The 16,796-nt window shown below is 43.1% G+C and overlaps 2 protein-coding genes across 13 annotated transcripts in view; both read right to left on the reverse strand.

Annotated features, from left to right (window-relative positions):
• The window catches only part of nf1a (neurofibromin 1a), a 118,431-nt gene extending 108,550 nt beyond the window's left edge, over window positions 1-9,881 (reverse strand). For all 12 annotated transcript variants that reach the window (XM_080771537.1, XM_080771544.1, XM_080771542.1 and 9 more), the window contains exons 1-2: window positions 9,603-9,881; window positions 314-457 (exon numbers count right to left, since the gene is read on the reverse strand). In XM_080771537.1, the coding sequence (XP_080627663.1) occupies window positions 314-457; window positions 9,603-9,662 (204 nt within the window). In that variant the 5' untranslated portion in view covers window positions 9,663-9,881. The remainder of the gene's footprint in view (window positions 1-313; window positions 458-9,602) is intronic.
• Window positions 9,882-15,029: 5,148 nt separating this feature from the next.
• Window positions 15,030-16,133, reverse strand: LOC308320799 (gap junction delta-2 protein; the record flags this gene model as incomplete). Its single annotated transcript, XM_080771477.1, has 1 exon — window positions 15,030-16,133. One exon carries the CDS (start codon window positions 16,131-16,133, stop codon window positions 15,030-15,032), a length of 1,104 nt encoding a protein of 367 aa, XP_080627603.1.
• Window positions 16,134-16,796: the final 663 nt, after the last annotated feature.

Consider the following 16,796-nt stretch of genomic DNA (forward strand, 5'->3'; position numbering starts at 1 on the left):
AATTTATCTGTTCAATAAAAACATATTTGACAAAAAATAAGAAGTCCGGTGCGTTTGAGATTGACAGGTGTGTCCCCTGGCCCCGTTGACCACCTCCCCCCCTCCAGCTTCTATCTTTTTGTATGCGTCATCATTCATGAATCTCAGAAATCTCCCACACAGTCCTTTCCTTGCACACATGTGCACATTCCAATCAAATGATGACGTTTGGGGACACCCCACATAGCACAACGGTGATGCTGCTTCCTCGACAAAAAGGGAAACAAATATACTGTTCCTGAATAGTTTAATAGTCTTTTTAAACTCCACTCACCATGTTGTTGACATTTTTGAGGATGCCGGTGAGCCCGCTGATCACCAGGGAGAACTTGTACTTGGAGATGTTGATCAGACACTCCTTGTTGTGCTCGGTGCTGACTTTGGTGTGGGTGTTCTGGTGGCCCGCTTTGATGGGAAGCTTTGGGAGAGAAGAACACAGTAGCTGCAGTCATGATGCTAGGAATAGGACGTCTGGGTCGTCAAGTGTCCAGTAACAGGCGCTTGTTCAACAACAAAAGTGACTTTTACACCCCGACATTTATTTATTCCACCATTATAGTTTCTGCATGTGCTTTTTATAAATGATTAATTGCGTTTAGTGCGTTTTTTTTTAATGGTGTAACAAACATAATAATAAATGATTACACTATATCTGATTAGATAATGACAGTTTTTCTAGGCTTTGTGTTGTCACAGTTTTTATACACTAGATACAATGGACAGGATAGGGGAGATACGAGGGAGGAGAGCAGAAATGGCTAAAAGAGAGATATTAGAGAGAGAATTAGAGAGGAGACAGAAACGGTAGAGTGAGTGAGAGCAGAAAAAAAGAAAGAGATGGGGTGTGTGTGTGTGTGTGTGTGTGTGTGTGTGTGTGTGTGTGGGGGGGGGTAGACATCCTACAGTGGAGGAACAAAGAAGCCTTGTCCTCAAGCCTCGCCTTATACCGCACGCACGCACGTGCACAGTGCACACAAACAAACACACACAAGACACCGACTATTGGTAGGGAGGGGTCCATCCATGTGAACTTCCGATCAGTGGGTAGTTTGTTTGACATAAACAATTCACCAAGAAAGCTTTTGACACTTCAAACTGCACAACGCGAACAACACGCAACAATGACATTCCACTGTGATGTGCGCAGTAGTCTCGTAAGAAAAAAGAAATAATACTCGTGTGAACTGTGAAGTGAGCGCCGTTGCCTTTTTAGCACGATGAGAAGAACGTCATCATACATCAGCCAATCGAAGTCATCGATTCCGTGCTCAAAGCGGACAGACACACAAAGCTATGCATAGGAAGCGGCGCCGGGCGGCTGCACCGCTCAAATGAAACAGATTTATATAAGAACAGGGTGATTTATATAAGAACAGGGTGATTTATATAAGAACAGGGTGATTTATATAAGAACAGGGTGATTTATATAAGAACAGGGTGATACCCTCACAAAAACATGCAGTAATCCTGGTCTCTAAACCGCCTCCCCCTGGCCAGCCGGGGCGCCTGATGGAGGGGAAAGGAACTGGTTGGAATAACGTGTTCCTTCCACACGCTACGTCCAACCAGGGGAACTCCCCCCTGTCAGGTGTAAAAGGAGCAACTTGGACACTCAGGCATGAAGGGAGCATGAGTTAAGTCCGTTGCTCTCCCCAGGTTGGCGGAGGGTGTGTAGAGCCCAGGATCACAGTAGATGATTGACACAGGGGTGAAAAATGGGTTACAAAATTGTGGGATAAAAAATATATATAAAAAAAAAAAGAACAGGGTGATGATGCTTTGCAACACAATAAGAGTAGACGATGTAGTGCCCCAAGTACCCAGTTTGATAATAGCCTGTCTAGTACCCATTTAAAAACATTCACTTTGAAAGAATATATAATATTCAAAGATTTGCACCACATTTTTTTACGATTTTTCAAAAATAGCAGACCTACAAGCTCGTAGCGCGCCACTCGGTGGCGAGCTATGAGCTTGTAGATCTGCTATTTTTCCAATAGCTAAATTATAACAATGTTTAAAACACCAAAAGGGGTTCCCGTGCCCAGAATGGGTTAATGTCCTGTGTCAATATAAAGCAAAATTGCCACAAACAATAATCATGCACCTCGACTTGGTGTGAAAGGAAGGAGCTTTACTGTGTGGAGTTTGCATGTTCTCCCCGTGTCCCCTAAGGTAGGTACCCTCACATGTTCTCCCCGTGTCCCCTAAGGTAGGTACCCTCACATGTTCTCCCCGTGTCCCCTAAGGTAGGTACCCTCACATGTTCTCCCCGTGTCCCCTAAGGTAGGTACCCTCACATGTTCTCCCCGTGTCCCCTAAGGTAGGTACCCTCACATGTTCTCCCCGTGTCCCCTAAGGTAGGTACCCTCACATGTTCTCCCCGTGTCCCCTAAGGTAGGTACCCTCACATGTTCTCCCCGTGTCCCCTAAGGTAGGTACCCTCACATGTTCTCCCCGTGTCCCCTAAGGTAGGTAGGTACCCTCACATGTTCTCCCCGTGTCCCCTAAGGTAGGTACCCTCACATGTTCTCCCCGTGTCCCCTAAGGTAGGTAGGTACCCTCACATGTTCTCCCCGTGTCCCCTAAGGTAGGTACCCTCACATGTTCTCCCCGTGTCCCCTAAGGTAGGTACAGTCACATGTTCTCCCAGTGTCCCCTAGGGTAGGTACCCTCACATGTTCTCCCCGTGTCCCCTAAGGTAGGTACCGTCACATGTTCTCCCAGTGTCCCCTAGGGTAGGTACCCTCACATGTTCTCCCCGTGTCCCCTATAGGGTAGGTACCCTCACATGTTCTCCCCGTGTCCCCTAAGGTAGGTACCCTCACAAAAAACATGCAGTAATCCTGGTCTCTAAACTGCCTCCCCCTGGCCAGGCGGGGAACGCCTGATGGAGGGGAAAAGGAACTGGTTGGAATAACGTGTTCCTTCCACGCGCTACAGACGTCCAAACAGGGAAACAACCCCCTGTCATGGGGACTCCTCATGCATAGAAGGAAGCATGAGGTCAGTCTGTTGCTCTTACATTAGATAATTGACACTTGGGTGAAGAAATCGGTTGCAAAATCATGGGATAAAATTAAATAAAGATTTTCTACACAACATTCACCTATGACGACATCTGTGAAATAGGGGCGCCAGGTCTTTTTTTTTTGCCGTCTGTCACGGAATGTCCGTTTGAGCAGCAAATGTCCGTGACGTCATGTTGTTGACATCATTGTGATGATGAAAGGCACGCGCTCACATCACACGAATGTGATTTTTTTTACCTTGGTTTCTTTCAACATGGTGACAGATTGTATGTATATACTATACTTATATTTGACAATATATGCATGTCAACTCATGTCAGACCCAGTGCCAAGTATAGGGGGACCAAGTATAGACAGTACAGTACAGTACATAGGGTATAAGTGTGAAAGTATTTGTTCTGCTGTACTCCGTTCTTAAAGGAGAATTTCATGCTAGAATGCTTTCTTATCTTTCTTTGTAGTTGTTACGTCCCCACCAAAGAGGTCCAGGTGTTTTTTTTTCAGTGTATATTTGTGGAAGTAACAATAAATCTGATTGATTGATTGAAGTCTGCTGTAACCTTTTCTGATTTTGAACGTCTTATCCAGGCTTTTAGCTCAACCCGAGTCGACTACTGTAGTGCACTTTACGACTACAGTTAGTCCAAAACGTGGCAGCTCGTCTTTTAACAGGGTCACTGAAGTATGACCACAATCTCACCCGATTCTCGCCTCCCTACACCAGGCCGGCTCCCTGTGCGTTACAGGATCGACTCGATCGAGTTTAACATTTTATTGATTGTTTTTAAGTCTTTAAATGAGTTGGCACCATTGTACATATCAGAACTCGTACCTCCCAAAGAAAGAATATCAGTGTTTCCCTTATACGATATATAGGCCACGACAGTATGATTAGTAGGCGGCCGTGAAACGCCACAGGCCCGACATGAAAGCCCCCCCCCCCCCCCCCCCCCACACTATCAGCTTCTGGCTAGGGCAAACACTGAATCTACAAGGGTCCCGAGCTCCACTGACCAGGCACTTCTTAAAGGGTTAGTTCAGAAGATTTTTGGACGTAATGCTTGCAATTAATATGCTGGTTGCAATTGATATAGTGGTTGCAAAGGTGTTCATTGATTGCCTGAGTCGACCATGTGGGAGTTGTGGTCTGGTTTTGGTGAATATTAACCCATTTTGGGGCGGGAAGACAGTTGAAGAATCCTCTAAGGACCAACGACAGAGCCATATTTACCATATTAGAGCAAATTTCGTTCAACTTTGACCCGTCTGTCACATGTTTTATGTCCAGTATCACTACGAGAGCAGCAGTACAAAATCATAGTTCCAACTAGTGACAGAGGGGTCAAAGTTGAACAAATGTTGCTCTACAGTCTATGGTAGAAAGAAATACCGGTAGTTCAACAATACAAATCACAAACACAGATATTTTTTTATGCGTCGCCCTAAACTACTTAAAGGAAAAAATGTTCTACTCGGTCTGTGTCTCATAGGAGGGCTGTGGGCAGTTCAGAAACCGTCTTCCAGTGACATCATCGATGGGAAATACAAGCTAATAGAAACTGCAGGCTTTCTAGTCCTGAAAAGTTGCAATTGGAAAATGGAAGCCATCGTTCTCACGATAATGAAAATCTAAACATTTTTGTTTAAAAAAAAATCTGCCTAATGATGATGTCCCTGGAAGACGGTTTCTAAACTGCCCACAGCCCTCCTATGAGACACAGACTGAGTAGAAAACAATCGTGCCATTTTTACATGATTATTAGTGAGGACCTAGTCTGAGCTAACGTGTTAAGCTTCTGGTCTATAGGGGTGGGTCGCGGCTGAGATTTGCGCACGCCCTGATTGGATCTCACCGATCTGTCCGTCAGCCCTGGCCACTCCTCTCCCACCTAGTGAAGCGCTACTTCACATAATTTGGAGCGACACCCACCCGGAAGCGTTGACTCCCACTTCTAGACCAAGGCAGCCAATGCGTTCCTCCAGGCTTTCATTTTTCGCGCAGACGAAATGAAAGCCTGGGTATCGAGGCTAGTGAGGACCTATTATATGAAGATAGGTTGAAAAGCGGTGTAGTGGTCCTTTAATATTCACCAAAAACAGACCATAACTCCCACCACGGGACTCGGGCAATCAATTAATACCTTTGCAACCACTATATTGATGGCAAGTATTTCCTACAGCTTTAAGTGAAAAAGATCTGAACTAAACCAAACACAAAGCTGAACTCCCAGGGAGAAGGATCATTTTCCGTCGCATCGCCCACACTGAGGAACTATCTTCCACCTCGTGTTAGAGCTTCCTAAACCTTGCTTGTGTTTAAAATCTGAATTTGAAGACTGGAGTTTGAACATGATGCCGATTAATAGTTTCCACTGCATTGTCTTTACGTTGCACTGTCTATTATGTATTGTTGTTTTGCTCTCAGTATTTTATTTTAGTATTTTTATATATATTTGTTGTACCGAGTGTACAAAACAATTGGTTCAAAATACAAAACATACAATACAAAACATTGGTTCAACAATGTTATAAATGTGCTTTATAAATAAAGTAGATTGGATATGCAGTGGGGGTTTCACCTTTCTCTCTTAGATAGCATTTGATACAGACTTATAGCATGTTATGTAGACAGCACTATAATTGCATTGTATATAGTCATAGCACGCCATAGTACATATGTATAGCATAGTAGTATATATGTATAGTTCATATGTATAGTTTCATTATATATATATTCCACTGTTACTTTCTTAGCTTACGCATGTTTCATGATAAATGTTTTTATGTGATGTATTCCCATGCTTTTGTTCTTGCTTAATGTAAGTCGCTCTGGATTAAGAGCGTCTGCTAAATGCCTAAATTGTAAATTGTCTCTCTCAACTATGAGGTCCTTGGCATGAAAACCATTGTTGACCCATGACCCTACAATATATCATTCCAGTCATGAGCTCTCAAATATGGGACGACAGCTTGAAAATGTGCATCACAGGTGATCATTTGAAAAGGCTTACGTTTCACAGAGACTGAATTCCATGTCTCGATATTCTCTCGAGTCCGCAACACTGGTAATATTCAGCTCCACTGGTTTATTCAACAGTTCGATCACTAGGATCTTCTTCAGGAATTTCAGGAAATCTCCATTTCTCCAAGATCGTATAGTGATCGAAACGTTGAATCTTAACCCATTTAGGCCTGACGTCGAAATTAAAAAGAAAGTTTTCTAAATCATGACAATTTTCTGAAAGATTTTTCACCTTTGTCAATAATATTCTCTTGAAACATTCAGTTTGTCATAATGTTTTCCCTAAACTTATTTGTAAGCAACGGAGAGATAGAAAGAAGGTGATTGTTTTTGTTTTGCTAACTCATTTCCCCATATTGTTGAAAGCATGTTTTTGGTATCCGAATCCATGAATTGTAGAATATATTCACTGAAATAATAAGGAGGAATTCAAAATATTGCCCAGCCCTACAGTCCCTTGGCGCAAGCATGCACTCAGAGTGACACACACTCACATGCACATAATGCACAACATGTAAACAGACCCAGCCCCTGTTTTGGATCTGGCACGGCACAGCATGGTCAGTAACGTCTTTGTTTCACAGAGACAGGGCTGGACATTCCTCAAAAAAAAAGGCACACAGAGGAGCCATCTTTTGCCTTATGCACTCTGACTTAACATGTGGCACATAGACACCCGCTGTGTGCATATTAGCCCTACAGGATGTACGAGGCAAAATACCATCTAGAAAGGAGAGGTGCTCCGATCGATCGGTGATCGGCATGATTTTCACTCCAAATGACTAAATTGCCGATCGGCAATTTACCTGATCTAGAGATAAACCGTCTTTTATACCATTTAAGTGGCATGAACGTCAATCAGATATATAATATAATATAGTTTTGCATCTTTGTGACCGGCCTAAACATGCCCCCCTTCCTCCCCACACACACACACACACACACACACTTTTCAGTCCGTTTTGTCATATAATTATCATTTTTATCCCACGATTTTACAACCCATTTTTTCACCCAGTGTCAATTATCTAATGTAATCCTGGGCGCTACACTTCCTCTGCCAACATGGGGGGAGCAGCAGACTGACCTCATGCTTCCTTCTATGCATGAGGAGTCCAAGCTGCTTCTTTTCACCTGACAGGAGAGAGTTTCCCCGGTCGGACGTAGCGCGTGGAAGGAAGACGTTATTCCGACCAGTTCCTTTCCCCTCCATCAGGCGCCCCGGCTGGCCAGGGGGAAGTAGTTTAGAGACCAGGATTACTGCATGTTTTTGTGAGGGTATACCTACCCTAGGGGACACGGGAGAACATGCAAAATCCACACAGAAAGGACCTTTTGCAAACCACGCCTCTGCGCCTCGGGTATGGGCACTGGTGGTGACGCGGAGGAGAGAACACGCCCACAGCGTCCCCAGTGGGAATCGAACCCAGGACCTTCTAGCTGTGAGGCGACAGCACTACCAACTGCCCCCAATCGGCCAATTGTGAGAAAAACAATCGTGATTGGGCTCGGCCGTAAAAAAAAACCTGATTGGAGCACATCTATATTGAGTAATCAGTTATGACTGAGTAGTACTGATGTATATGGCAGCCAAGTCTATGGGCTTTTTAATGTTTGTTTAGAGCACTTATGACGTAAATCGAATGGCAGCCAAGTCTATGGACTTTTAGATGTTGTTGTTTAAGGCAGCAGTTAAACACTAACGACGTGAGACACCATGTGGCCATTATAAATACAGTACTGGGTAGCCCTCACTTTAGTTGGCAAAATCTAGCTATTACATGGCTTGAAAAATATCAATAGTTTTTACTTAAATGTGATACATGCAGTTGTTGCCTGGTGTGTGTGTGTGTGTGTGTGTGTGTGTGTGTGTGTGTGTGTGTGTGTGTGTGTGTGTGTGTGTCATTTTGCATCAGTACTGTAAGAGCCATGCTTTGCAGGACCCAGGGGAGGTCTTTTAGATGGGTCCCAGGGCCCCCGGAAGGTCCCAGGGCCCCCGGAAGGTGACATGATTGCGTCCTTTCTGAATTTAGCGAGTCTGCAGGATGCAGGCTCTTTGCATCACTGGTCACTTTGCTATTGTTGAACAAATAATTAAGTGACAGAAGAATCTACATTTCAATCCATAAAAGAATACTAGTAAACATAAAGGTCAAACTGACTGAAGCCAAGAAATGTAATCCCTTGATTTGAAGGCTTCCAGAACAGCTTGGAGTAACAACAAACAAGAGATTGACTTAATCCCTTATTTCACTTGCTTCAAACTGTAATGATCTGAGCTGATCCACTAAACTCGCCTCCAATCCCTAATCTGTGGCTACCAACACCAGAAGCAGAGACTTATACCGCTGGATGTGTAAGTGTTGCTCCCTTACAAATTACAAAAATGTGTTTTACTCACCTACTCACACTGTTAATAGCTTTCTCTGTTGGCACTGTACATGGTTTATGCCCTATGTAATAAGCAAAAATATTAACTTGACATTTAAGACACCATGGCTTTCTGCATCTCTTACAAATCAAACTTGTACTACTAGTAATGAAAAGTTAGGTGGCATTCACAAGTCATGGGAGATCGAAGCAACCGTTATGCAAGATATCGAATAGTTAGCCAGACCATTTATTTGCCACATCAAAGAGACAACCTGTAACTGCAGGTAGCTCCCAGCTTGCATGTTCATATAGTCTATAATGAAAAAGTATAACTCGTCATAATAATAATAATAACACAGCCATTTCCTCATGTGAGGGAATGGTGCCGTTTCCTCCTGTCAGTCCAGTGTGTGGCGATTCAATCACACTTCATTTGTTTACATTAGCTAGCTAGGCCAGCTAACGTCCACAGCTAGCCCCTTTGGCATGAATTACAGCGTTATATACTTCATAAGTTCATATCACTACACCGTAAGCGTTATCATCAATCTACAACAACGCAGACCATGAAGCCAACCTGGGATCCATCTGTTGACTGACCAAATTATGAAAACAAAATATACCGGGGGTTGCTGCAGTGACGTCACAATCAATCGGAAGTGTGTGTAGCCTCTAATCGCCTAAACACTTTTTTTTTAATTCAGTACAACTACAACTAAAGAAACGTCATTTTTGGTGTAAACATCACACACGCCCGCCCGCGCGTGCTTGCTTGCTTGAGACCACCCCAACGAGGCTGAAGCACGGTGACATCACTGACGGATCCTTGGGGGTATCTTTATTCTAAAGCTAGCACAATAATGTAATTTCGACCACTCACTCCTAGTCGGAAGAAATGCACCTTAATGTGGCGTCCATAAAAGAAAACAATACTCGCCGCCGTTTGTCGAACAACAAACGCAGGCGGAACTGTCTCGGGGCCTTTTTTTTAAGGGCTGCAAGAAATGCTCGCGACACCAAACACTCACACACACACACACACACACAGGCACACACACATACACACACATCAGACAGAATCAAATGTATTAATCATCATCATCTAGTTGTTGTTGTTGTTGTTGTTTTTCCATTACCTGATCATCAAATCTAGTAATCACGGCCTGGACCCATTCCACTGGTTTGTGCGCCGCCATGGCCGGGCGGATGGCAGCCAAACCGCGGACAGCTTCTGCTCGCAGATCCGACGTCTAGGGGCCGATCGGAAGTCACAATGTTAAGATAGGAGGCATGAAACCTGGTCCCGGATCACCGACGCATGGGGGGGGAAGAAAGGGGAACGAAGAACGATAGGGGCGTCTTGTTTTTTTTTCTCTCTCTCTCTCCCCCTTTCAGCGAGATTTACCATGCCACCGCCATGACACACCACCGGAAGTCTTCCTCCTCCTCCTCCTCCTCGGCGAAAATTTGATGGGACACATGAGGATGAACAGAATCAGGATGTGATGGTGACGTAGCAAACAACTGACAGTGTGTGTGTGTGTGTGTGTGTGTGTGTGTGTGTGTGTGTGTGTGTGTGTGTGTGTGTGTGTGTGTGTGTGTGTGTGTGTGTGTGTGTGGTTTCAAATGGCCTTCCATATATTTTATACTGCATTTTATTGCATTTATTTGTACTGTACAACCAAAATGAGGCTGCATACATCTGAATCCCCCACACACCCCTTTCCCCCCTCACTATCATGTTTATTTTCCCTTTTTTTTTTTACCTCCTATGATGATTTCCTGTTTTTGGCTGTATTAGAAGCGTATATTTGTAGTACGCCTCTAAATGTTTTGATGAATTGAACATGGTGGACCCTCTTGTAAACAAATGTATTGCTTTAGTTTATGGTGTTGTCCACAGTTAACAACACAGTACTAGAAATGTACTGTCATTCTCCAAACTGTTAATGAATACAAATAATCAATCACGTATTTTCAAAAGAAAAACGTGTTGACCTCGTTAATTTTGACAAAACATATAAATAAAGGATGAAATGGCGGGTGACCGGGTGCAATGATTCAAGCATTACCTGTTCTGATATTGGTCCAATAAGGGCCCCCCAATCTTGATATTGTGACATCACTGACGAAACCTTACCTTGTTATCGTTATGTCAGTGGGAGAGACAGACGTGTGCGGAGCGCGTGCGTCGACTGAACTTCATTCAAGATGTTGCATCGAAATTGGTGACTTAGTGATTTCTGCGCCTACAGAGGTCGAATAGGTAGGTATAGCGAAAGGAACGAAGCAACCAAATTACCGTGTGTGTGTGTGTGTGTGTGTGTGTGTGTGTGTGTGTGTGTGTGTGTGTGTGTGTGTGTGTGTGTGTGTGTGTGTGTGTGTGTGTGTGTGTGTGTGCGTGCGTGCGTGCGTGCGTGCGTGCGTGCGTGCGTGTGTGTGTGTGTGTGTGTGCGCATGCGTGCGTGCGTGAAATCCATTCAAAGTACTGAATGAATACATTTTCTAAACATTTAACATTTGTTAAGGGATATTTCACTTTCTAAAAAAAAAATGGGTCAGTATTTAGATTATTTGAGATTTTAATTTTAACCATGATTTATTCATTTATTGAAGAATTTCATGATTTTGCAGCAAAAGTAAAACTTCTGACCATCAATTTCAAGAAGAACACAATAAGTCAAAGGTCAGGTTTTGATCGACCCCTGGCAGCAGGGCCGGTTCTAGGCATAGGCGGTCGCCTAGGGCCTCAACCACTGAGGGGGCCTCGTCACAGGGAGAAGATTTTTTTTTTTTCATGTATCCCTTACATGGGCTACTGGCCACATGTGGCCCCCACCTAGCTTCTTAATTTTGATCTCAAAGTGCACCAGATTGAATAATAATATGTTGCCTAGGACCTCAAAAGGCCTAGAACCGGCACTGATGGTCGGGGGGGTAGGACCAAGGGATTTGGGATTTGTTTATAAACATTTTGGTATTTGTTTATAAACATTTGTGATTTGTTTATAAACATTTGTGATTTGTTTATAAACGGATTTGTTTATAAACATTTGGGATTTGTTTACAAACATTTGGGATTTGTTTATAAACATTTGGGATTTGTAAGTCTCATGGGGGGGGGGGGGTAGGACCACTACCAGTTGACCTGTAGTAAGTCTCATGGTCGGGGGGGTAGGACCAAGTCTCATGGGATTTGGGATTTGTTTATAAACATTTTGGTATTTGTTTATAAACATTTGGGATTTGTTTATAAACATTTTGGTATTCGTTTATAAACATTTGGGATTTGTTTATAAACATTTGGGATTTGTTTATAAACATTTGTGATTTGTTTATAAACATATGTGGCCCCCACCTAGCTTCTTAATTTTGATCTCAAAGTGCACCAGATTGAAGAATTTTCATGGCAAATTTACAATTTTTATCCGGCGTGGCAAAGCAGGAGGGGGGGGGGCTCTGTATAATATGTTGCCTAGGGCCTCAAAAGGCCTAGAACCGGCACTGCCTGGCAGAAGAGTATAGGACCAGGAATCAGGATTAGGCCTACATGTGAATATTCCTCAGAAAAGTTAACTTTTTTGCTATTTCCGCGTATAATAAGGCCTTATATAAAAGGGTGCTGTTTCACAATAGAACAAAAATATTGGCATCAATGGCTGCTCTGGGCTCAATGGGCTGTATAGGGAAACTTACAGACCGTCAATGCAAGTATGATATAAAAACAACCAGCATGTAGAAAATTGATTGATTGATTGATTGATTGATTGATTGATTGATTGATCATTTTATTAACAGATTGCATAATGGATACAGTTCAAGGAAGGTACAGGTCAATACAAAAACTGCTAAGAAGAGGATAAAACCAGAAAAGGCACTAAGACTTAATTGTTTACATATTTTCAATTCATCAAAACATTAGGACATACAAATATACACATTATATGCAAAAAAAATGAAATAAAATATGTGTCCCGTTTGCATGCAGAGTACCTGTTCCACCCATCTGTCGGATTTCTGTATGTGTCTCTCTGTGTCCCTTTATTCCAATACACTATATGGAGTTCTGTGTCATTCATGCCCAAATATGGAGTGTTGTGATGTCAGAACATGCCAGTTTATGGAGTTCTGTGTCAGGCATGCCCAAATATGTATAGTGGTGTGATGTCAGAACAGGCCAGCTCCATTATGGAACCTGGGCCTAGCTGTCCAGATCCCGGGCAGAGGCCTTTTGTGGCGGTTCTGGACAACCGTGGGTCCGACCGACTTGACACTCGGCACTGCACTCCCTGTGGGGGTTTGGAACGCGTGTGTCGAATCTGAAGTCGGTGGGGTGAACGGTTCCCGAGTTACGTGGATTAAACACCTACACACTGCAGAGACTTTAGATAGATAGATAGATAGATAGATAGATAGATAGATAGATAGATAGATAGATAGATAGATAGATAGATAGATAGATAGATAGATAGATAGATAGATAGATGGATGGATGGATGGATGGATGGATGGATGGATGGATGGACGGACTTGAAATGTACTGCAAACTGTTAATAAATCAATCAATCAATCAATCAATCAATCATCATTCGGAGAGACCACTACAAAATGGCATAATCATGGAAAGAAAACCCAGTTTTCAGAAGGTGGCACACCTGTGTCCTGTTCCAGTTCATTTCCCCAATTGTTTGATTGGCTCAGCACCAGATTTGAACTGGAAACAGTTATGAAGGTGTACTGTAACTGTAATGTCTGTTTCCAGTTCAAACCTGCTGCTGAGCCAATAATGGAACAAAGCTATATGGGCCTTGCAGGGCCGATATATAGGGTGGAGGCCAGTCATAGATAATTGTCTCGCGAGGATACTTATTAGTTTTAATATCGGGTTATAGTGTGGCACGATATATTGTGAGACCCCTACAGGCATTTTAAGATTTTTAAATATGTACCTGGGGTTCTCTATCTCCTATGAACCGTCTACAATTCCACCCAGTGTTGTTTTTGGCAGCAAATTTCTATTTTAGTTTTAGTCATATAGTCTCTTGAATAGTTTTCACTTAGTTTTTGTCACATTTTAGTCACCTATTTTAGTCTAGTTTTAGTCGACTAAATGTCATAAGATTTTATTCAATCAACTGTAGATTTAGTCGACTAAAATGTGTTTTGGCGGTGCCTTGATGCCGTCATAATGGCTGATTTTACACTTGCTGAAAATAGCGATCTACAATCTACGATCTTGTAGATAGGCTATTTTCAGCATGCAACCAAGTATAAAATGACTTGTCTTTTACTTATACTGTATCTCCTGTCCACTAGTCCCTCCCTAACATTTTATTCTAGTTTTTATCTGTTGACGAAATTGTCAACATATTTAGTCTTAGTTTTAGTCATCGTAGCTTAGTTTTCATTTCGTTTCCATGTAGTTTTCGTCAGTGAAAAACGGTAGTCGACGAACATTTTTCGTCTTGCTTTTAAGTCGACGAAAACAACACTAATTCCACCACTGTGCATAATTGAAGTTGAACACCAATAATCTTGCACCAGCATCTGCTGCTTGTAGCCTGTACCTCCTCTACTGTCACTGCACTGTTACTGCACATAATAGTATGCTAGTGTGACATATATTTAATTGTGTACCTCAACCAATGTCAGCAAGGCAATCCCTTCATAATATTTGGCCAATGAATATGATTCAGCATCACTATTGGTTACTAAACCTGCTTCAAAACATACAACAATAGGCTATATATCTCAGATTGAATGCTTATAGGGAAAGCCTGTCAGGCTCAGTCAATCAGAACGTCACCGGTCTCTGATCAAGACACAAAACCCCCAAACTGCTCATCATGACCATCATGAACATGAGGAAGCTGGAATTTAATTTCCCCAGCAGGATTAATAAACTACAAAGAAGATCTGAGCATAAACTGCAAGCTAATAGTAATAAGGAGTCCATGTTGAGAAATGTGGTGGAGCATTGTATTTAAAATTTATTCCAATACTTCTACAAGCACTGGCAGCATATAGAGAGACACATGGAAATCTTTTCCAGCAAAATACAGGTGAACAAAACATCATTCTGAAAGGAAAAGCACTGATTGTCAAGACCTAAAAAGCGTTGGAAATCTAAAAGCAGAGGGTGTTTTAAAATCCTTACAATGGTAATGGAAGAATGAAAAGTGTTTCACATGCAAGGTACATACAACTCCTCCAACAAAAAAATAATGTCAAGTTGATTTAACAAATATTCACAGCAAAAAAAAGAAAGAAAAAGAAAACACTTCCTTTTTCACAGCACCCTGATAGTCAGTAAGCTGCATCTGGTGAGGTATTGTAAAGCATTGTCCATGTTTAAGTTTAAAAAGAAAAATCCATAAACTCTCTTGAAATGTTTCTAAATAAAAGGGCTTTGTCTAGATTTACAATTTTGGGATATAAATCATAGCCACAATAATGATAATTATTGTGTCACAACTGAAAAAATAAAAACTCCCCATGCGCTCTGCCAGTCTTTCCTTACAAGTTATTCCGTTTCACACAAAATGCTAAATGCTCCTTGTTTTTTATAGCCAAGACTTCTTCGTCCGTCCTAGCTTGGCCATGTTGGCCAACTTGACCTTCACTTTGTCTCGCTCCTCTGGGTTCCTCTTGGAGGTGCACTCCACAGTAGAGTCTGTCTGGAAGGAGATAGCTGGTGCATGAGTGAGCAGACCTCCAACCTTCTCCTGGGCTATGGGAGCTGGGGTCTGTAGAACCAGCCTTCCCCTCAGGGAGTGCTTTAGCTGCAGCAGCAGGGGGTTGTGGTCTGAATACAGTTCCACCCTATCCCTCTTAGGGCTGCAACAGGCCGAGCAGAGGATACGAAAGATGTAGACCCAGCCCAGGTAATGGAGCTCTGCGATGTTGAGCACGAAGCAGCCCAAGCTAATACTGAACATGAAGTTTAGGAAGATGGTCTTCTCGGTGGCACGTGACACAAAGCAATCTGTACGAGTAGGACAGGGATAGGTCTCACAGCGGTACAGGTGAGGTACCTCGAATCCAAACAAGTAGTACTGGCCAACCAGGAAGGTGATCTCCATGACAGAGCGCAGTAACACATGAAGGATATAGATGAGCAACACCTGGCTGGACAGCTGGGTGGGATCCTCCCCTACCTCGCCGTAGTCCTCCTCCAGGAGGCTCTGTTCCACTCCGTCCTCTTCCTGGGCCTCCCAGTCTTCCCGGTACTGGGGACAGTAGGTGGGCATGCCCACCTGAAGGGCCTCCATGCACCCGTCTCTACCCAGCTGCGCAAAGCACTTCCTGGCGGCGGGCCTCTGGGCCAGCACCTGCCCCCTCTGGACCTCCAGCTTCTCATCTTTGGCGATCTTGTGCAGGACGTAAACGATGTAGAAGATGGAAGGGGTGGAGACCAGCACGATCTGAAAGACCCAGAAGCGGAGGTGCGACACGGGAGCAAAGGTGTCATAGCAGACGTTGTTGCATCCGGGCTGCTGGGTGTTACAGGTGAACTTGGACTGCTCATCGCTGTAGACCGCGTCGCCCACCAGGGTCACCAGCAGGATGCGGAAGATGAGGAGCATGGTCAGCCAGATCTTCCCTATCACTGTGGAGTGGTTCTGCACCTCGGACAGGAAACGGCCAAGAATGGACCAGTCTCCCATGGCTTAACCTGAATACATAAGATAAGATAAGATATCGATGGAGACATAAGTGCTCTGGTTAAGGATTAAGTGACCTGGGTTTCATTTTTACAATCCTCTTATGTACAGAGCAAAGCAATAATTTGTATCTGGTAAACGTTATAATATTAACAAGAATGAGCGGGGCAACATATTTCGGTACTTCCTTATACAGTTCCTTATACAATTCAATCCTGATCTTTCTTAGTTCCCTAAACTAAATGCATAGATAAGATGTATCCTCAAATCGGACAGCAAGTGAGCTGTATAGCAAGCTTATAAAATAATTAGAGAATGAAAGGTCAACTCACCCCAATGTAATCTTTGATTTTCCAATGCAAATGTGGAGGAGGACTTTGCCATGCAATCTGCATGGCTAATTTTAATATTGTTGCAGCTTGATGGATGAAATTAACCCTGCTGAGCGTAGTGTGGGAGAATAGGCTGACCACACATATTCAACCAGTCTATCTGAAACTAGCATTGTACTATAGCGTTACAAAGGCAGGCAATGTACAGTGCAACAAAGATTTAAAAACACAATGAGGGGGCACCTATTCTGAACAGCCGGGAATGGTCAAACAAAAACTGTTGGGAACCAGCTGGAAAAGGGACACAATGCAGGTTTATGCAAGGGTTCTGTGG

The sequence above is a fragment of the Protomyctophum bolini genome (assembly GCF_963924005.1).
Source record: "Protomyctophum bolini genome assembly, chromosome: 9".
In the NCBI taxonomy this organism is placed as follows: Eukaryota; Metazoa; Chordata; class Actinopteri; order Myctophiformes; family Myctophidae; genus Protomyctophum; species Protomyctophum bolini.